This window comes from Sapajus apella, unplaced genomic scaffold (genome assembly GCF_009761245.1).
Source record: "Sapajus apella isolate SASKATOON/1434 unplaced genomic scaffold, GSC_monkey_1.0 scaffold2, whole genome shotgun sequence".
Classification (NCBI taxonomy): Eukaryota; Metazoa; Chordata; class Mammalia; order Primates; family Cebidae; genus Sapajus; species Sapajus apella.
Genome location: NW_022436942.1, coordinates 75,332,927 through 75,353,454, shown reverse-complemented (window position 1 = coordinate 75,353,454; position 20,528 = coordinate 75,332,927). Strand labels below are relative to the sequence as shown.

Below are 20,528 nucleotides of genomic sequence, written 5' to 3'. Positions count from 1 at the left end.
TTTTTAATATGCCCACCCTGAAAATACCCACCCAAACCTGAGTGGTAGCTCCCGCTTTGAAGACTCAAATCCAGGCTCTAGCATTTTTTGTCTCTGTGACTTTGAACCAGTGACTGCCACCTGGAGGAACTTTGCCTTTTCTGTAGAATAGTTATAAATGTGGTACCTATTGTAGGAGGTCAGACTATGCTCCCCCAAATATGACAGATTGTTGAGCCGAAAACAATTAAGAAACCAATACAGAAGAGCTCTCTGCCCGCCCTCTATTAGCCTAAAAAGCAGGGCACAGATTTGAGGATTATTATTACTCCCTTACATTATCATACAGGGTTTCTAGCACCCACTCAAGAATACTGTCATTATTAAATCATATGGTTCAGACCACTGACAAGCAAAAGTCAAAAGTTGAGGGGATCTGAAGTAGAATCCAAGACAAAGGGCCGGGCGCGGTGGCTCATGCCTGTAATCCCAGCACTTTGGGAGTCTGAGGTGGGTGGATCATCCGAGGTCAGGAGTTCGAGGCCAGCCAGCATGGTGAAAACCGGTCTCTACCAAAAATACAAAAAGTAGCTGGGCCTGGTGGTGCACGCCAGTAATCCCAACTACTTGGGAGGCTGAGGCAGGAGAATCCCTTGAATCAGGGTGGTGGAGGATGCAGTGAGCCAAGATCGCGCCACTGCGCTCCAGCCTAAGAGAGTAAGACTCTGTCTCCAAAAAAAAAAAAAAAAACAGTGAAAATAAAATTAGCTGGGCGTGGTGGCGCGCGCCTGTAATCCCATCTACTCGGGAGGCTGAGGCAGGAGAATCGCTTGAACCCGCGAGGCAGAGGTTGCAGTCAGCGGTCACAGCGCCACTGCCCGCCATCCTGGGCAAGATCGAGTCTCCGTCACAACACACACATGCACACACACACACACGCGCGCTCTCTCTCTCTCTCTCAAATCCAAGACAAGGGATCCTGAACAAGTCCTCTCACTCTCCGAACCTCAGTTTCCCCGTCTGTAATGTGGGGAGAAAGATAGCTCCTAGGGTAATTGGGGAAGGTCCAATGAGCTAATGCACAGAAAGCGCTCAGCACGCGTGAGAATTGATACCATTTTTATTTGTTAATTTTAAACATTAATTACGTTTAAAAGAATCAGTGCTACTATTGTTCCGGATTAGAGGAGGCCTGCGCTGCCGGCTCCGAGCACAGAGTGCAATTACGTCCTCCCTTTGGCGGCGCTGCCACCCGCTTGGCCGCCGACCGAGGCAGGGGAGGTGTGGCCCGCGGGTGGGCGGAGCGATCTCAGGACTCGCCCCCAAGACCAGTGGGCGGGGCCAAGCGGGAAGCCCCGGCAAAACTCTCGCGCGCGCGCGCGGCGGCCCCAGGTACGCGGACAAGATGGCGGCGGCAGTGGTCGACAGCGCGATGGAGGTGGTGCCGGCGCTGGCTGAGGAGGCCGCGCCCGAGGCGGCGGGCCTCAGCTGCCTCGTCAACCTGCCGGGTGAGGTGCTGGAGTACATCCTGTGCAGCGGCTCGCTGACGGCCGCCGACATTGGCCGTGTCTCCAGCACCTGCCGGCGGCTGCGCGAGCTGTGCCAGAGCAGCGGGAAGGTGTGGAAGGAGCAGTTCCGGGTGAGGTGAGCCAGCGGCCCCGGGCCCCGGCTGCGCGCCCCTGGCCCCGCGCCCCCCGGGGCCGGGCAGCCTCCCCGCTCGCCCTCCGCGGCCGCCCCGCGCGCGGACCCCACCCCGGACCCCTTCCCGCGGACAGACAGACAAAGGCCTCCAGGCCCCGGGCCCCGCGGGGCCACGCCAGGCGGACCCCCGAGTCCCCTAATGGCGCATCTGGGAGCGCCCCGCAGCCGAGCCCTCCGTCTAGGGTGACGCTGGCGGCGGCGCGGCTCGTCCCTTTTACGCGCTTCTTTTGTGACCGACTCCGGGCTGAAGTGTTTACATGGACCCAGTGATGCAGCGATCGGCGGGCGCCGCATCCCGGGGCTGGTTGTGACGGCACAGATTTCAGCGTGGCCCCGGGATAAAATCTGGCCCTGCACACTCCCTCTGTGACCTTGTGGGGAGCGACTAACCTTTTTTTGAGCCTCGTTCATACATAGACTTTGAGTGGTGGTGATCGTTAGACCTACCTTTCACCGCGGTTATTAAATTAGTTGATGTTGGGGAGGCTTGCACGCAGGGCCCCGGCTCCTCGGAGGCGCGCAGGCAAGGCTCACTGTCATTGTCATTATTATTTTTTTTGTTACTACAACTGTCCCCATTTTAGAGACTGGGAATGGAGACTGCATTCACGCTGAAACGCCAAGGTCACACCGGGAGGGAGGAAGGGAGGGAGGGAGTGAGAGAGAGTGAGTGAATGCCACTGGGGTTTTGAACTAGGTCCCTCGCCGGCGTCCCTCTTACCCCTGGACCCCACTGCTGTCCCTGTTTCCAAGGCTGCCTTGGATTCTTGTCCCCCTGCCTTTGAGTCTGTTAAGCTGAGGGGGCTGTTTCTCTCCTCCTAGGTGGCCTTCCCTTATGAAACACTACAGCCCCACCGACTACGTCAATTGGTTGGAAGAGTATAAAGTTCGGCAAAAAGCTGGGTTAGAAGCTCGGAAGATTGTAGCCTCGTTCTCAAAGAGGTTCTTTTCAGAGCACGTAAGGATCTGTTGATGGGGCTCTACGCTTTGGCCTGCTGGTGTCTGTGTCTGGGTCTGCAGGCATGAGCTCATCCAGCTCTTTTTCACATCTCCCTTTTCAATGCTCTCACAATCCCTTACTTAGATGGCTGTAAGAGTCATTGTGTCCTTTTCCTCCTATCCAACAACACGAAGCCATTTGTCCGTGCCAGCTTTAGTTTTCTAAAGCCAGAGAGAGAATGGGGGTGGAGGGAGCAGGGAGGGACCCACGCAGCTCAACGTAGAGGGAGAGATCAGCATTATTTCTCAAGTGGGTTCAATGGATTTTTTTTTGCAACCCCCACATTGTTTGGGGAATCATCAGTGATTGAACAACATAAATTTCTCCCAGTTATTTTCCCAGAAGGGTTGACGAAATTAATGTGGTTATTCTCTCTGGCTTTGCAAGTTCTATCTACCCAGTAGTGAACTGCATTATTTGTTAAGGTAACAGAGGATTAAAAGCTACGTGTAAATCAGAGTTATTACTCCCTAAAATAAAATTGTCTTGCATTCATTATCCCTGAAAAGTTTTTTGGTTTTTGTTTTTTTTTTTTAATATTGCTGAAATACATGGTGGGTTTTTGTTTGTTTTTCTTTCCGCAAAATATCTCACGGAAGTTTCTTTCTTTTTTTTGTTTGTTGAGAGAGTCTTGCTCTGTTTCCCAGGCTGGAGTGCAGTGGCATGATTTCAGCTCACTAGACCTCCTCTTCCTGGGTTGAAGCAATTTGCACCTATCAACCTCCCGCGTAGCCGGGACTACAGGCATGTGCCACCACACTGGGTTAATTTTTGTATTTTTAGTTACATGGGGTTTCACCATGTTGGCGAGGCTGGTCATGAACTCCTGGCCTCAAGTAATCCACCGGCCGTGGCCTCCCAAAGTATTGGGATTACAGGCGTGAGCCATGGTGCGCTGGCCTCATGGAAGCTTCTGTAGCTGCTCCTCATCTCTTTTTGTAACTCTGGAAAATAATCCACTCTAATGTTTGGAGTTCAGCAAACTACTAGATACTTATTTCTGGTTGGGGTTCTAGAAATAGAGCCAATCTGATTTATTTCACTTTATTTTAATAAAGACTCCTTTGGATCCTTTAATTTTAATTACTGTTAGTTAATGGAGTTCATAATTCGAAATGATTTCAAGGCTTTTCAAGTTTCGAAAGGGAAAATGTGAACTTTGGACAAATTTGAATGCTTTCCCCTATGGAGAATACAAATAGACATTGCTTAATGTAATTTGTTTCTATAAATATTTATTAGTGTTAGGATAAACAAAATTTGTATTCTCCTTTGGAGAAGTCATGTCCTGGCTGAAAGCATTCATAATCAAATTGTAAACGCTGATCTGAATGTGTTTGCACTTACATAAATTTTGGCACTAGCTATGTTTGGTGCAGTTGGTCATGGACTATGAGCTTGCAACCTTCACTTCTAGTCCAGCTGCTTTTGTGTATGTTTTGAACAGTCCGTGCCTCTGCGTAATAATGATGGATTGTTGTGTTTTTTCCTCAGCTCCCCCTTTCCCTGTACCACTGCTTAATTAGAAGTATGTCAAGGACTTTGAACACAGCGGGAGCATACTTAACATTAATCTGTGGGTGGGTGATTGCTTTGGCCCAGGATCTTGGTGTTCCTGTGTTCTCAGAATGCACACAGGTTAACCTGAAATGTTCTGGCTACTTGCAAAAAGGAAACTGGGAGAAGCCATAGAATTCTAAACTGAGAAGATCTTAAAGCTGTCTTTACCACCACCTGAATTTACAGTGGAGAAAACAGGCCCAGTGGATTATAGGAGCTGCCTAATTTACTAATGTACTAGGCTTAACCTCTCCCTCTTAGTTGAGTACAGCATAGACTACATGAAATAGTCATTAAGAGATTTTGTAGTTCTAGTCCTTATTCAGATCTAGTTTTCCTTTCTTTTTCTTTTTTTTTTTTTTTGAGATGGAGTTTCATTCTTGTTGCCCAGACTGGAGTGCAATGGCATGATCTCAGCTCACTGCAACCTCTACCTCCTGGGTTCAAGTGATTCTCCTGCCTCAGCCTCCCAAGTAGCTGGGATTACAGGCATGCCTAGCTAATTTTGTACTTTTAGTAGACGCAGGGTTTCACCATGTTGGTCAGGCTAGTCTCAAACTCCTTACCTCAGGTTATCCACCTGCCTCAGCCTCCCAGAGTTCTAGGATTACAGTCATGAGCTACTATGCCTGGCCAGAGCTAGTTTTTACATTAGAACTCTGAGTTGTCAGTTTCAGAGATTCGAGTCTATGAAAACATAGTTGATTACAAATAACAATAAGATCTGAATAAAATTATTGTTGCTTTCTACCCATGACTGGTAGTGCAAGATAGTGTAAAGTAACTGTTAACCTCTTCAGTAGTGGACATCTTTATTTGAAAGCTCAAATTTGTGAGAGTTACAGTTGTATCAATACTTAAAATTGAGGCCTGTTTGTATGTGTCTTCTTCATAGGTTCCTTGTAATGGCTTCAGTGACATTGAGAACCTTGAGGGACCAGAGATTTTTTTTGAGGATGAACTGGTGTGTATCCTAAATATGGAAGGAAGGTAAGCCATAGCTTTAGTAGGGATTTGTTTGTTTTAATAACTCCAGAATAAACAGCTGTAATTTTCATGTGGCTAAACGCTATAATACGTGATTCCAAATATTTCACATCTTGCCATAGTTACAGTTTTGAAAAGTTCTGCGTATTATTAGGTAGATACACCAAGACAATTGACATATAAAGAAACCTTACAAAAATCCTTTTGGAAAGAAAATGGAATTAATGTTTAGCACTACTACAGGTCACATACTGTGCCCCGGACCCTTGTATCTTTTGTGGTGGTTAGAAATCTTCTGGTAATAGAAATCATCTTTCCTTCGTTATTACCTCTCCACTCAGTACTACCACATTTGCCTATCATGAAATCAATCTTTTAGTTTAAAAATAATAATAATTTCTTAGGCGTGTCAATTTAATGGACGATTATTTTACAATTTCTGAATTGTGTTACAAAATAATCTTGCTTTGGTCTTTGAACACTGTAGATCTTTGAGTGAGTCCTTCTTTTATCTTCCAGTCAAAAAACTGTGTTATTAGGGACTCAGGCGAGCCTATCAAGAAGAACCCCTTATCTCTTGGTTTTTGCTTAAAATTTCTTACACCTTTTATTATCTGCTGTGAAGGTTAATTTCCAGTTTTTACCTGGAAGATGACTGGGCAGCCAGCCTAACTTGCCTGTGGAAAAGACTCTCTGCTGTAAAAGTTCTGAAACCTTTCTAGTGATGGCAGATGAGAATCCTAGTTTAACATCTTCCTTAAAAGGAGTCTTTGTGAAATATCTCACAAACAAGGCATAAAATATTCCTGGGTTTTGTTTTTTGGGTTTTGGTTTTTTTTTTTTTGAGATGGAGTCTCACTCTGTAGCCCAGGCTGGAGTGCAGTGGCACAATCTCGGCTCACTGCAACCTCCACCTCCCGGGTTCAAGTGATTCTTCTGCCTCAGCCTCCCTAGTAGCTGGGACTACAGGTGCCCGCCACCATGCCTGGCTAATTTTTGTATTTTTAGTAGAGACAGGGTTTCACTATGTTGGCCTGGCTGGTCTCAAACTCCTGACCTCATGATCCACCTACCTCGGCCTCCCAAAGTGCTGGGATTACAGGCATGACCCACTGTGCCCAGCTTCTATTGTTTTTTAAAGTGGATTTAGGAGAGAAATATCTATCAGTGGAACAACTGTGGGTAGAGGTAAGATGTGTCACTATTCTAGGCCTTGGATGAGTTCAGATGCAGAGGTCATTTTTCCGTTTCTATTTTGGTTTATCTATAAATGAATTGAAGTATGATCTAGTAGTAGTCAGTATGGTGCAGTCTTAAAAATAAAGGCTGACTTGTGTGTTTTCCCATGTGCGTATATATTTTTAAATACATAAATAGGATCTCGTATATACTTTGTTGGTTGTTGTGGTTTGATGTTTAGTACAGACTTGGTTTTTTCTTATTTATGCTGTTTCCTTTTTCCTCCCCATTCCCTCTGTTTACATTGGCCTTTCCTGCCCCCACCTCTGTAATTCTTGGTACCAGCCAGGTTGCATTCTTCATGCTGACAGACAGTGATGAGTTTGGGGAAGGATCATTATTGCCCAAAATTGGGATCACGTAATAGGTACTTTTCCGTATTGTTTTTTCTCACTCAATAGTACCTTATGGAAATCCATTCTCATCAACTGGTGAAGCATCAGAATCACTTTTGTTAATGTCTACTTACTCTTTTGTGGCATGTTACATACTTTTATTTATTTATTTTTATTTTTATTATTTTGAGATGAAGTTTTGCTCTTGTTGCCCAGGTTGGAGTGCAGTGGGACGATCTTGGCTGACTGCAACCTCCACCTCCCAGGTCCAAGCAGTTCTCCTGCTTCAGCCTCCTAAGTAGCTGGAATTACAGGTGCCTGCCACCACACCCAGCTAATGTTACATTTTTAGTAGAGACGGGGTTTCACCATGTTTGTCAGACTGGTCTCAAACTCCTGACTTCAGGTGATCTGCCCACTTCAGCCTCCCAAAGTGCTGAGATTACAGATGTGACCCACTGAGGCCGACCTACATAATTTATTTAACCATTTTCCTACAGGTGGACAACCATTTTCTTTTCCATTTTGTGTCACTGTGAGGAGTGATGTTTCCAGGCAGTAGAGTCTTCAGAATGGGTTTCCCAGGTCAGACTACAGGGTGTTATTGAAAGGCATAAAATAGATAGCATGTTCTGGAACGTGAAGACTTACTATCAAAAAAATGTCAGTTCTCCCCAAATTAACATATAAACCTAGTGTCATCCAATTACGATTCAAACAAAGTGTTTTTTGAGGGGTGGTGAGCAGGGGGAGTTGTTGTTTTTTTTTTCATTTGGATGTCGCAAAATATATACAGAAGACTAAATTCGCAAGAAGAACCAGAAGAAATTTTTTTAGTAATCGTAATAGGAAACTTGCACCACTAAGATATTAGGACATCTTATAAAGCTACTTATAATCCAAACAATACAGTGATTAAATAAAAAGAGCTGCATCAGTAGCAGAGGAAAACTGACAAACGCATCCCAGAATAAATGATAATATATTTAAACTCTGGGGGAAAAAAGCGGATTTTTAAAAAACGGTACCGGACATAACGGAATATTCATCTGGAAGAAAGGAAAACGTGCATCCTATGCAAAATTTTCCCAAAGGATTAAACAACTTAAACACAGTGAACATTCCTCCAGAAAAAAGGAGACTTTGTGTAGTCTGGGGAGACCGCCTTAACCAAGAGTGACAGTGCAGAGGCAATGACAGAGCAGATGGCCAAAGAGACCATGACCCAAGGCAGAGAACTCAAGAGAAATTGAAATATGTACAAAGGTTAGGAGGATGGCGTTCACAGAAGAACAAGTCCAAACAGCTAACAATCATGGAAAAACCTTTTAATTCACTATTCAAAAAGTGTTAAATAAAACAGCAATGAAATGCTGCTGTTTTATGTATCAGATTCACAAAAAACACGAAAATGCATAGCCAGTAAAGACGAATATTGTTACAGTCTTTAGAAATAAATACAAATAGATTACCCTTTAGCCCAACACGTGTCTTTTGAGCTTAAAATAGGATTGTTGGTTTGTTTTAGAAATAGAGTCTCACTATCACCCAGGCTGGAATGCTGTGATGCAATCATAGCTTACTGCAGACTCAGACCCCTGGGCTCAAGTGAAGTGATCCTCCTGCCTCAGCCTCCGGAGTAGCTAGGACTACAGGCATGTGCCCCTGCACCTGGCTAATTTTTTCTATTTTTTGTATAGATAGAGTCTTGCTTTGTTTCCCAGGCAGGTATTAAACTCCAGGCCTGAGATTTTCCCGGCCAGGCACAGTGGCTTATGCCTGTAATCACAGCATTTTGGGAGGCTGAGGTGGGTTGATCATTTGATGTTAGGAGTTCAAGACCAGCCTGTCCAACATGGTGAAACCCTGTTTCTACTAAAAATACAAAAATTAGCAGGGCATGGTGGTGCACGCCTGTAATCCCAGCTGCTTAGGAGGATGAGACCGGAGAATTGCTTGAATCTGGGAGGCCGAGGTTGCAGTATAGTGAGATTCCACCACTGCACTCCAGCCTCAGTGACAGTGAGACTGTCTCAAAAAAGAAGAAAAAAAGATCCTCTTGCCTTGGCCTCCCAGTGTGCTGGGATTACAAGTGTGAGCCCCCACGTCCAGCCTTGTTTGTTTTTGGAGACAGGGTTTCACCCTGTTGTCCAGGCTAGAGTACAGTGATGCAGTCATGGTTCACTGTAACCTTGAACTCCTGGGTTCAAGGGATCCTCCGGCCTCAGACTCCTGAGTAGCTGGGACTACGGGCATGTGCCACCATGCCTGGCTAATTTTATTTTATTTTTTTTGAGATGGTGTTTCACTCTTGTTGCCCAGGCTGGAGTGCAATGGCATGATCTTGGCTCACTGCAACCTCCCCCTCCTGGGTTCAAGCAATTCTCCTGCCTCAGCCTCCCGAGTAGCTGGGGTTATAGGCAACCACCACCACACCTGGCTAACTTTTTGAATTTTTAGTGTAGATGGAGTTTCACCATGTTGGCCAGGCTGGTCTCGATTTCCTGACCTGCCTTGGCCTCCCAAAGTGCTGGGATTACAGGCGTGAGCCACCGCACCTGGCTGCTAATTTTTATTTGATAAAGACAGTGTCTCACTATGTTCCTCAAGCTAGTCTTGAACTCTTGGCTTCAAGTGATCTTCCCACCTTGGCCTTCCAAAGTACTGGGACTATAAGTGCAAGCCAACAAACAGATAAGGTTTTTTAAAATGATAGAATACCTTACATTTTAAAATATTTTGGGATGCCAGTTTTCATGTAAGATCCTGTTTGTATTCATTCCTGGCAAATGCTTATGGTTTGGATATGGAAAGCATGGGAAGGAAGAAGTGTGGTTTCCATAAATGCTAAAGCATCAGCACGAAATCAGTTTTTGTTTATGATGTGCTATGTGGTCTTAAAAAAGAGTATGCCTAGGCCGGGTGTGGTGGCTCACTTCTGTAATCCTAGCACTCTGGGAGGCTGAGGGAGGCGACTCACGATGTCAGGAGTTCAAGAGCAGCCAACATGGAGAAACCCCATCTCTACTAAAAATACAAAAAATTAGCCAGGCATGGTAGCAGGTGCCCGTAATCCCAGCTACTATAGAGTCTGATGCAAGAGAATCACTTGAACCCTGGAGGTGGAGGTTGCAATGAACTGAGATTGTGCCACTGCACTCCAGCCTGGGCAACAGAGTGAGACTTTGTCATTCATTAATAAATAAATAAATAAGGGCATACATTGTACCCAAGAAAGGTGTCCCAGAATGACCAATACTGAGACATATTTTCGTAAAATTGCTGGATTTTAAAGACAGGAAAGTCCTTTGAGCATCCAAGCAAAAAAGATAAAGTCATTTATAAGGAAAAGAAAATGAGAATATCATCAGACTTTTCAACAGAATTTTTTATGCCAAAGGAAAAAATAACTTATTTAAGATGCTCAAGGATCTAAGGAAAATGTCAGCCAAGGATTTTTATATCCAGCCAAACTGACTTCCAGATATGAAGACTGCACACAAACTTAACAACTTACAAGAATCAGTGACTTTTCAGTCCTTCCTGACAGACCTCTTGGAAAATGAACTTCAAATGACCAAACCCCCTATACTCCCCGCCAAAAAACCCAGAGAAACACTGATGTAAGGACTGATAGTGAGTACTAAATATGTATTTATTTGTAGATTTAAATTCAAATGAGGGTTCTAAAGGAGAAAGTATTGCGTGTGTAATGGCTTTAAGATATGTCAGTGTAGATACAATGCACCTGTTTAAAAAAAAATGAATGGACAGTAGGGGAGAACATATGCAGAATATTTAGCTGTTTTCAGTAATCATAAAAGTGATGAGTAACCCCAGCACTTTGGGAGGCTGAGGTGGGCGGATCATGAGGTCAGGAGATCAAGACCATCCTAGCCAACATGAAATCCCATCTCCACTGAAAATACAAAAAAAAAAAAATTAGGTGTGGTGGTGCGTGCCTGTAATCCCAGCTACTTGGGAGGCTGAGGCAGGAGAATCACTTGAATCCAGGAGGCAGAGATTGCAGTGAGCCAAGGTCGCACCACTGCACAGTAAGACTCCGTTTAAAAAAAAAAAGTGATGAGAACGTTTGTCTTGTTATTCTGAGGCTGGTGTGTGTGTATGAGAGAGAGAGATGGAGGGATGTAAATGAATAACAGCATGATATTCTAATTTTATCACCTGTGATATCCTGGAGAAGCAGAAGTCTGGAATAAAGAAGACATAGATATAAGATAGAATAAGGTCAGATCCATATATTTTTGAATTGGAAGTGTCAGTATGAACTCAAAAAGTATTTTATATTTAAATACATGTAGGTGTATGGAAGCGCATGTACATATGTACATGTACACACATGTGCACATCCACACTAGGCTTCCTAGGTCTGTTCCTGAAAAGATCTAGAAACAATAACCAACCTAGTGGAATTGATCTTTCTTGGTATCCAGATTGTCATCTTGATACAACATTTTCCACATAAGGAGCCAGGAGAAAGACTGATTCTATGTCCAATGCAAGGATTTTAAAAGATGAGCCTGGAGCATCCTGGAAACCTAACCAGATAGTAAGAAAACTGACACCACTTTATGTCGGAAGTATTGAGGAACCCACATGAGGCCTCCAGTGGCCAAAGATGTGACAATTTGAACATCAGTGTGGATAATAACCGGAATGGATTGAAATGCATCAAATATGCTTGGTTCTATGAGTTCATAATAATACTAAAAACAATTAATTGGTTACCTTTGAAGGATAAATAGAAATTTGCATCATTATTTTGAAAAATTGTAAATAGAAGATGTGAGCATTTATCCTGATTTTTCCATGTGTTATACCATGGGGGATCAAATAATAGACAGCAGGAGGCTTCTCCTTACAGAATTATCCCAGCTAATAAATTAAGAAGGGATGGTTGAATTCTAATATGGCCACTTTGTAACCTTGAATGAATTAACAGATCGCATTGAGTAGCAGTGCTGCTGACATCACAAAAGGACACGCAGGCATTATTGCCTCCTGATGGGAGAATGCACTACCTTCTGTGAAGTTGTCTTGCTAAATTAATGGAATCCGTACCTGACCGAGCCTCTACATCCGATTTACAGGAGACCAAAATATAGAAGAACATGTTAATCTACATCATGTGGGTGGGTACAGCCAGCAGATTCCAGATGATGGGAAACTGCAGGTCAAACAACCCAGGTTCTTCAAAAAAATACAAGGGGGAAGAAAGATGGAGGGGGATCCTGTAGATTAAGAGATTTAAAGGCATGAAAGCAGACTCGCCTGTTGAGGGATGCATATTTCATGGTAATACTAAAGAGAAAAGAAAGTGATGACTATAGAGGTGAGGTTTGTGATTATTGTTGAGAGGCCCCGGAGGGCTTTTTGGCTGTTTGCAAAGTTTTCTTTCTTGGCAAGAGTGGTAGATCCAGGAGTGTGCCTTGGAATGATTCATTAAGCTGCTTGTTTGTTTCACCACAATTTTCTAGATAGATGTATTTTACAACTCAAAGGTTAAAAAGTAGATAACACATAGATCACTCTGCAGGTTTTCATTGACCTCCCTGAAGATTGGCAGGTTGTTTGTTTCTTCATGAAGTCAGCCAGATAAGTTTCATCACTGTGTCTTTCCTACTTGTTATAATCCCCATATATATTTGGGATATGTGATGAGGAATTTTACTCACTCAACGAGTTTTATGGAACATCTGCCATGTGCCAGACACCATTCTAGGCACTAGGGATACAGCAATGAACAACACGCAAAACAGTCCCTGCCTTCATGGGCTTATACTGTTAAGTGGGGAAGCTAGGCGCTAAGAAAAATAAGAAATTGATTATATTAGAAAATGAAAAGTGCTATAGAGAAATATAATCAGGGAAGAAGGCAGAGGAATGGTAAGGGGGTGCCATTTAAAATAAGGTAGGGGGCCTTACTCAAGGGGACATTTGAGTTGAAGCCTAGGAGGAGGTGAGAACAGACTGCAGATCTCCAGAATATTCCAGGCAGAAGGAACAGGTCACTAAGGTGAGGACCTGCCAGACAGAGTAAAGGAACAGTTGGAATGCGTCGGTGGCTGGACTGAGCGGGAGTGGTAGGAATTGGGATCAGAGAGGTAATGGGGTGAGAGTTCAAGAGACCTTTTAGGTCCTCATTAGGTTCATGGAGCAAGGTGGGAAACCTCTGGAGACTTGGAGTTGACGATTGGGTGACATGACTGGACGTGTTACTGGAGTGCTCTGGCTGCCATATGGAGGATAGACTGGGAGGGGCCAGGTCTGAAGTGGGAAGCTGAGGTAGGAGGATGTTGCTGCAACACAGAGAAACGCTGATGGGGAAGAGTGCACATTTTGGATGTATTTTGAAGATAATATTGGTAGATTGGCTGACAGGTCTTGAGTGTGGCTTATGAGAGAAAGCAAGGCATCCAGTATGACTCGCAGGTTTTTGGCCTCACTAGAATGATGGAGAGGCCTTGATCTGAGATGAGGGTGACTCTGGGAGGGGAAAAAAGATTAAGGGGCTCAGCTATCTGAGTGGGATGTAGAGTAGAGAGATAGTAGTTGATACACAGGTCTGGAGTTCAAGAGAGAACTCTGGTCTGGAAAATAAATTAGGAGTTTTCATAATATGTGAAACGATGAGAGTAGGTGAACTCACCATGGTAGTGAGTGCAGAGAAGGCAGCAGGCCTGGCCCAAGCAGGGGGACCAGCAAAGGGTTCTAGATGCCTCCCCATCTTCGGAACCTCCCCCAGCTCAATTCCTTTTTCAGGCTGCTCTTCCATTTCCTTTATAGGCAAGAAAATCTGAAGCCAGACAGATAACTGTTTCTCAGATTTCAGTACAACTAATTTAGTATTATATTACAGTTCAAAGACTGTGCTATTTACTTCCATTATAATAAGTATTATAAGATAATGAACCAATTATATTTTTCTTGTTAAGCAAACTACATGGTATGTTGTTGTAAAGTAAAAAATAGATAACTGAAAGTTTTTCAAATCTTAATTCTTACTGACTTGTTTGTTTCCAGAAAAGCTTTGACCTGGAAGTACTACGCAAAGAAAATTCTTTACTACCTGCGGCAACAGAAAATTTTAAATAATCTTAAGGCCTTTCTTCAGCAGCCAGATGACTATGAGTCATATCTTGAAGGTGGGTCTTTTTCCATATATGTGGACAGTAGTATTTCCATAGGTAACATCAGTTTTTTTAAGACCAGCGGAGGGAATTGTCGTGTTCCTTCTGGTAAAGCAGTGGAAAAGTTACTCATGTTGTGTAGGTTTCTACAGGTTGGATTATGAGGTCTGACCGATGAGGTAGTTAAAACTATTAAAGTTAAAGCTAAGATTTTTTGTGTGTTTTTTAAAGATGCGTCAATAGCTTAAAGTGTGAGATTGACACTTTACTAATGAAGTGAATTCCTGTTTTTCTGAGCTTTAAGGCATCATTTCCAAATCAGAAGTAAATGTATCCAATTTTGTCTCCCTGTGACCTTGAGTAAATCCCTTAACCTCTCTGGTTGGAGTTTTATTGAGGTCAGAATGTTCTTGGGCATCTGTGAGTCTCCTTATCCATAAGGAGAAGTGAGAAGGAAGAAGTTGGGTGGACAGACAGGATGAAAGGAGTATCTTTTTGTTCTTATTAAGTTGAAAGGAACGAAGTATGACTTCCATTTTTTAAAAAAAACGATTTTGAATTCTTACAGTATTATACAAACATTCCCATAAATTATGCTTATAAAATATAAATATGACTGGTTGTTTACCTTTATTCCCTACTTCTGGTGATTTACCTGATTGTTGATTTTTTTTCCATTCTAGTGTATCTCATAGTCATGTTCCCATTCTATTACTATTCCTTTTTCTAAAATTATTTATTTATTTTTAGGGACAGGGTCTTGCTATGTCACCTATGCTAGGTTCAAACTCCTGTGCTCAAGTGCCACCACATCTGGCTGGCTTCCATAACTAGTGTCATGCAGTCTTTGGCCACCTCTCCCAGCAACAACTTTCTGAGTAATACTTGCTTTCATGAACATTACCCCCTCTTCCCTCCAAGTCAGCCAAAATATCAGTGCCAGCCTAATTAGAAACCTATGTTTTCACCACTGCATGTGAAACCTGCAGTTCAGGCAGCTGATTTTCCTTTTGTATTAAACCTCTGCCTGCTTTTCAGTGTCCTGCATAATCTGGTTCAGACCTTTTGCTCTGTACTCTCCAGGATGTCCCATTTGCTCCAGCCAGGCCATTGTCTAGACTGGTAAATCACAGATACACCTGGCTTCACTTCCTCATTCATGATGTCCCTCCTCCTCATAATCCCTCTTGAAAATCCTGCTCCCTCTCCATAATTCGCTCAAGCCTCACTTTCATTAAATTCCCACTGACTACTTGGCGATTTTTCTCGCCTCAGAGCTACAGTAGCCTTTAATGGTTAACTGTCTTGCATTGTTTCTGTTTGCTGTGTATACGTTTTGTTTCTGTAACTAGTCCCTAAGCTTCCTATGTTGTGTCCTTGTGTTAGGATCACTGTATACCCCACAATGCTTAATGTAAATGCTTACCAAGTATATGAAAACCTAGTATCATCCAAAAGGAAATGAAACATCTGTTTCAGTTGATTAAAATAAATTCTCACCACCCTAGAATCCCCTCATTTGTATACTGGAGTTGAGAAACATCCTATCTTCTGTTTATTTCACAGTTAAGAATAGTGTATTTTTTTGTAGTTTATATATGAAAACAAATACTGCTTTTTCATTTTCTAAATACAAAGTTATAATTTTCAAATAACACTTCCACATCAGTATCCTAAGCATTGGGAAGCCATTGGAAGTTGTTTACTAGTTGAGTGAATGATGGATTGCTCTCCAGGGTTCTGATCCTTGGTGACTGACTAGAATAATGCTCTTACCATTGAAGAAGTCTGGGAATCATAGCATTAGGAAGGAAAGGACTTCAGAAATGTGCAGCATAAATTCCTTCAGCCTCCAGGAAGGGAATCTGGGACCTACAGAGGCCGAGGAGCCAGTCCCTGGCTGGTGGCAACACTGGGACTGAGGGTTGAGGTCTCCTGACACCCGTTCAACTGCTTTCAGCTCCATGGACCATTGGTAAGGAGGTCCAGGTTCTGAGCTGGTCTGAGATCTCTTGAATTTAAGATGACTCAAGAGTTTCCCAAGTCACAGTGTCCTTACTCAAATGATGCTCTTAGCCCTTCAGTCTCCAGTTCCAAAATTACCTAAGGCTGTGAAGAGGAGTGATTCTTAAGAGACTGTCTGCAGTGTGCTCTGTACAGCTTTTCAGCTGTCGGTTCCCTGAGCATAACAGGTTATCTCATTGGAAAGTGGGGTTATCTCCTGAGTCCATTTACTATTCACCCTTAAGAAGTGTAATTTGTTGAAATGGCACATCTGTCATGGAGGGCTTTCAACTTGGTTTTTTTTTGTTGTTGTTGTTGTTTTGTTTTAAAAGAACTGCCTTATAACATTGAGTTTTCAGAGTTGTTGGATTTTGAACCTGTAAGAGCCGGGGAGAGAGAAATAGCTTGAAAAGACCTCCTTGATGTCATTTACTTCTCTTTGTAATAGAATATGAGACTGCATCACATATCATGCAGTTTTTTAGTCCATGACCTCTGAGAGAAGGTTTGTTTATGTATTTATTTTTTAAAGTGTAAGCTCCTTTGTTAGGAAAATGTGTTGCTCCTTCTCAGTGTATTAGCAGCAAGACCTGTGGCCAAAACACAAAGCTTATCCAATGGGATGTTGTAAAGAGCCATGTCCCAGGATGTCCAAGGTCAAATGCCAAATTAGTAAGAGTAACAAGAATTTATTTGTTATTTATTTTGTTTATAAATAAAATAAATATTTTGGTTTTTTACAGGTGCTGTATATATTGACCAGTACTGCAATCCCCTCTCCGACATCAGCCTCAAAGACATCCAGGCCCAAATTGACAGCATTGTGGAGCTTGTTTGCAAAACCCTCCGGGGCATAAACTGCCGCCACCCCAGCTTGGGCTTCAAGGCAGGTGTGGCATTGCTTTGGATCCAGCTGTATTTACAAAAGAAAACTGAGGGAAATTGGTTGATTTGAGAGATTTGTTAGTGTGCTCCCATTATGTCATGAAAAAGTGATAAAATGATGTGACCATATGTTTACCTGGTTGAAGTGTTGAACCTAAAGCACTTCAAATACATGCTGTCTTCTGCTTCCTAGATTGGCAACACTTGATTAATATTGCTAGGCCATTGCCAGTATCTTCATGTTGTGAGTTGTTTGGGGCACCTGTCACAGCCTTATTTGTGCATGGGTCCCAGGGTAGATCTCTCTGTTTCAGGTGAATCATCCATGATAATGGAAATAGAACTCCAGAGCCAGGTGCTGGATGCCATGAACTATGTCCTTTATGACCAACTGAAGTTCAAGGGGAATCGAATGGATTACTATAATGCCCTAAATTTATACATGCATCAGGTAAATATTGGTACAGTAACATATGGGTATAGTCATATGGGTATAGTAATATATTTTTTTTCTGTTTTTAGAGACAGGGTCTTGCCCTGTTGCTCAGGCTGGAATGCAGTGGCATGATCATAGCTTACTCCAGCCTCAAACTCCTGGGCTCAAGCGATCCTGCAGCCTCAGCCTCCCGAGTAGCTAGGACTACATGACACCATGCCCAGCTACTTTTTTTTTTTTTTTAGAGACAGGGCCTTGCTATGTTGCCTAGCCTGGTCTCAAACTCCTGGCCTCAAGTGATCCTCCCACCATGGCCTCCCAAAACGCCGGGATTATAGGTGTGAGCCACTGTGCTCATCCTGTATGTGTTTCTTAAGTTTTTCTCTGATAGACCATACATTCTTGAGGGCCAGTACTATATTTTCCATCTCTGAGTGCTCATTGAAACTTACTTTTCCTTCTGCTGTAAGGATGCTGTTGTGGAGTTTATCTGTTTCCTCATGAGCAGTCTCTGTATGTAAACCCTTGAGATAAATTTTTGACTAAAAATAGATATTTCTCTGACTCTGGTCAGTTTGTATCTCGTGAACACTAAACTGTGAAACCAATCAGTCTCCTCGTTTTGCACTGGCCTCTAGCCAGTTGGGGGAACCTGTGACCCAGCTGTGTCAGGTTTCCATGTTATATTTTTTACTTGCTTTCTGCCTAGCTCCATTTTCATATTTATTTTGTTGTCCTATCTGCTACTTTCATTTTATTTTGTTATGTCATACACACTTTCCCTAGAAACAGTCTTAGATTCTTTCTGGAAGGAGGAGGACCTAAATCAGGGCTTGACCAACTTTTTCTGTAAAGGGCCAGGCAGTACATTATTTTAGCTTTGGCCAGTCACAGTGGCTCAGGCCTATAATCCCAGTACTTTGGGAGGCCAAGGTGGGCAAATCACCTGAGGTCAGGAGTTCAAGACCAGCCTGGCCAATGTGACGAAAGGCCATCTCTACTAAAAGTACAAAAAGAATTAGCCAGGCGTGGTGGTGGTTGCCTGTAAGCTACTTGGGAGACTGAGGCAGGAGAATCACTTGAACCCAGGAGTCGGAGATTGCAGTGAGCGGAGATTGTGCCATTGCACTCCAGTCTGGGCGAGACAGAGTGGGACTCCATCTCAAAAAAAAAAAAATTCAGCTTTGAGTGCCATGTGGTCTCTGTTGTTACCTCAAGTTCTGCCTCTGTGGTATAAAAGGAGGCACAGATAATATAAAAACAACTGAGTGTGGCTGTGTCCAACAAAATTGTATATACTGACATTGAAATTTGAATTTCATGTTTTTATATGTCGTGGAATAGTATTGTTTTAACCATTTTTTTAAACATTTAAAAACATAAAAAATTTTCTTACACAGGCTGTACAAAGATAGCTTGTGGGCTGGAATTACCGTGGACCATAGTTTATAGACCCTGACCTAAATAAGTGAAATACTCACTTAAGCCTCAAAAATGAGCATCATGCCCAATGCACAATAGATGTCTCATGAGAATGTTTATTGAACGAATGAGAACGTTTAGCTCATCCCAGTGAAATAAAAGCATTTTTTTCTGCTTTAGGTTTTGATCCGCAGAACAGGAATCCCAATCAGCATGTCTCTGCTCTATTTGACAATTGCTCGGCAGTTGGGAGTCCCACTGGAGCCTGTCAACTTCCCAAGTCACTTCTTACTAAGGTGGTGCCAAGGCGCAGAAGGGTGAGTATCTGTGACACTTGATCTGTGGTCTGGAAGATTCAGTACCTCTGTGCTGAAGGTGTTACCAAACAGGTTAAAAATGGGACTAGGGTGATGTTTTGTTTCCTGGCTGTATCAGTGTCGTATTCTGGTTGTGTTATTAAATTATAACAGTGAAGATGGTACCATCAGGGGAGACTGGGAAAGGGTATTCTGGATCTTTCTGTATTTCTTGAAACTGCATGTGTGAATCTACAGTTATCTCAAAAAGTTTCATTTTAAAAAATAAGACTGACTTCAAGGTCTTTTGTGGTTCTCAGAGTCCCTTTGGTCCAAAGCAGATCAGATCAAAGAGTTCTTAAAGAAATTATTTCTTTTCATTCTTCCATAAAATCTCCCCCTTTGTCCCACATGAGTGGGAGAGGAAGGGAGGGAAAGAAAGTGGGGGAGATTGAACAGGGTGACCACGTTCCCCTTCAGGCAAGGTCAGTAACTGATGGGAATTTTAGAGACCTGGTAGTATACCGAGTTCTGTTCTGTTCTTTTTTAAACCTCGGGCTCTGTAGGGCAGAAAACTCCTTTTGAGTTATAGTCTAGCTTTTTTGAAAGAAATAGGTCAACAGGTAGGAATATATTTTCATTAAATCTACAATTTAGGGGAAAAGGAAAAAAGTTATTTACCTATGTCCTGATCTTTGAAACTATGTCTTAATGATTAACTCTGATACCCTTTAATGATGAATTGTGTGGTAGAAAGTACCAGAGCTGTGAAGTCAAACTAGGTTCAAACTTTGCCTTCCTCTGAGGAAGCCTCAGTTTCTCCTTGGTAAAATGGATTAATGTTTTTTATAAAGCAGCTTGGAAGATTAAATTAAATCACCCAGTATATTATACACCCAGGTGTGTTTCTGATGTGACATACCAAAAAAGTACACTTGGTCTCTGTTCCTATCTCTTAGTTTAAAAAGTAAAACATTACATGTTTAGCTGAAGCCTCCCAGGTACTCTTCCTCATCCCTTTCTCCCTCCTTCTCCTCTTGAGAGCTAACCACCAGTTTGAAAATGTTTATTTATTTTTTTTGAGACAGGGTCTGGCTCTGCCACCCAGGCTGGTGTGCATTGGCGCAATCTCGGTTTACTACACCCCCCGTCTCCTGGGCTCAAGCCATCCTCCCACCTCAGCCTCACTAGTAGCTGGGACCACAGGCATGCACCACAACAACCTGGCTAATTGTTTTGTATTTTTTTTTAATAAAGATGGGGTCTTGCCATGTTGCCCAGGCTAGTCTCAAACCCCAGAACTCAAGTGGTCTGCCTGCCTCAGCCTCCCAAAGTGTTGGGATTACAGGCATGAGCCACCGCGCCTGGCTGTGCTTGTTATTTCCATGCAAATGTTTATATGGACCACTCTGTTTATTTAGGTTGTCATTACTGGCCTTAAGAAGATTTTATCTTTTTCTTCATCAAGCTAACATCTTGTTAGATTTGTTCTTAGATACCTTTCTTTTCTTTTTTTTTTTTTTTTTTTTTTTT

At 42.8% G+C, this 20,528-nt stretch overlaps 1 protein-coding gene across 4 annotated transcripts in view; it reads left to right on the top strand.

Moving 5' to 3' along the window:
* The first annotated feature begins 1,314 nt into the window (after positions 1–1,314).
* The window catches only part of FBXO21 (F-box protein 21), a 45,579-nt gene continuing 26,365 nt past the window's right edge, over positions 1,315–20,528 (top strand). For 3 of the 4 annotated variants that reach the window (XM_032240934.1, XM_032240949.1, XM_032240942.1), the window contains exons 1-7: positions 1,315–1,623; positions 2,503–2,638; positions 5,136–5,230; positions 13,846–13,967; positions 16,700–16,846; positions 17,156–17,292; positions 18,880–19,016. In XM_032240934.1, the coding sequence (XP_032096825.1) occupies positions 1,385–1,623; positions 2,503–2,638; positions 5,136–5,230; positions 13,846–13,967; positions 16,700–16,846; positions 17,156–17,292; positions 18,880–19,016 (1,013 nt within the window). In that variant the 5' untranslated portion in view covers positions 1,315–1,384. The remainder of the gene's footprint in view (positions 1,624–2,502; positions 2,639–5,135; positions 5,231–13,845; positions 13,968–16,699; positions 16,847–17,155; positions 17,293–18,879; positions 19,017–20,528) is intronic. The other variant, XM_032240927.1, reaches the window with a different exon arrangement.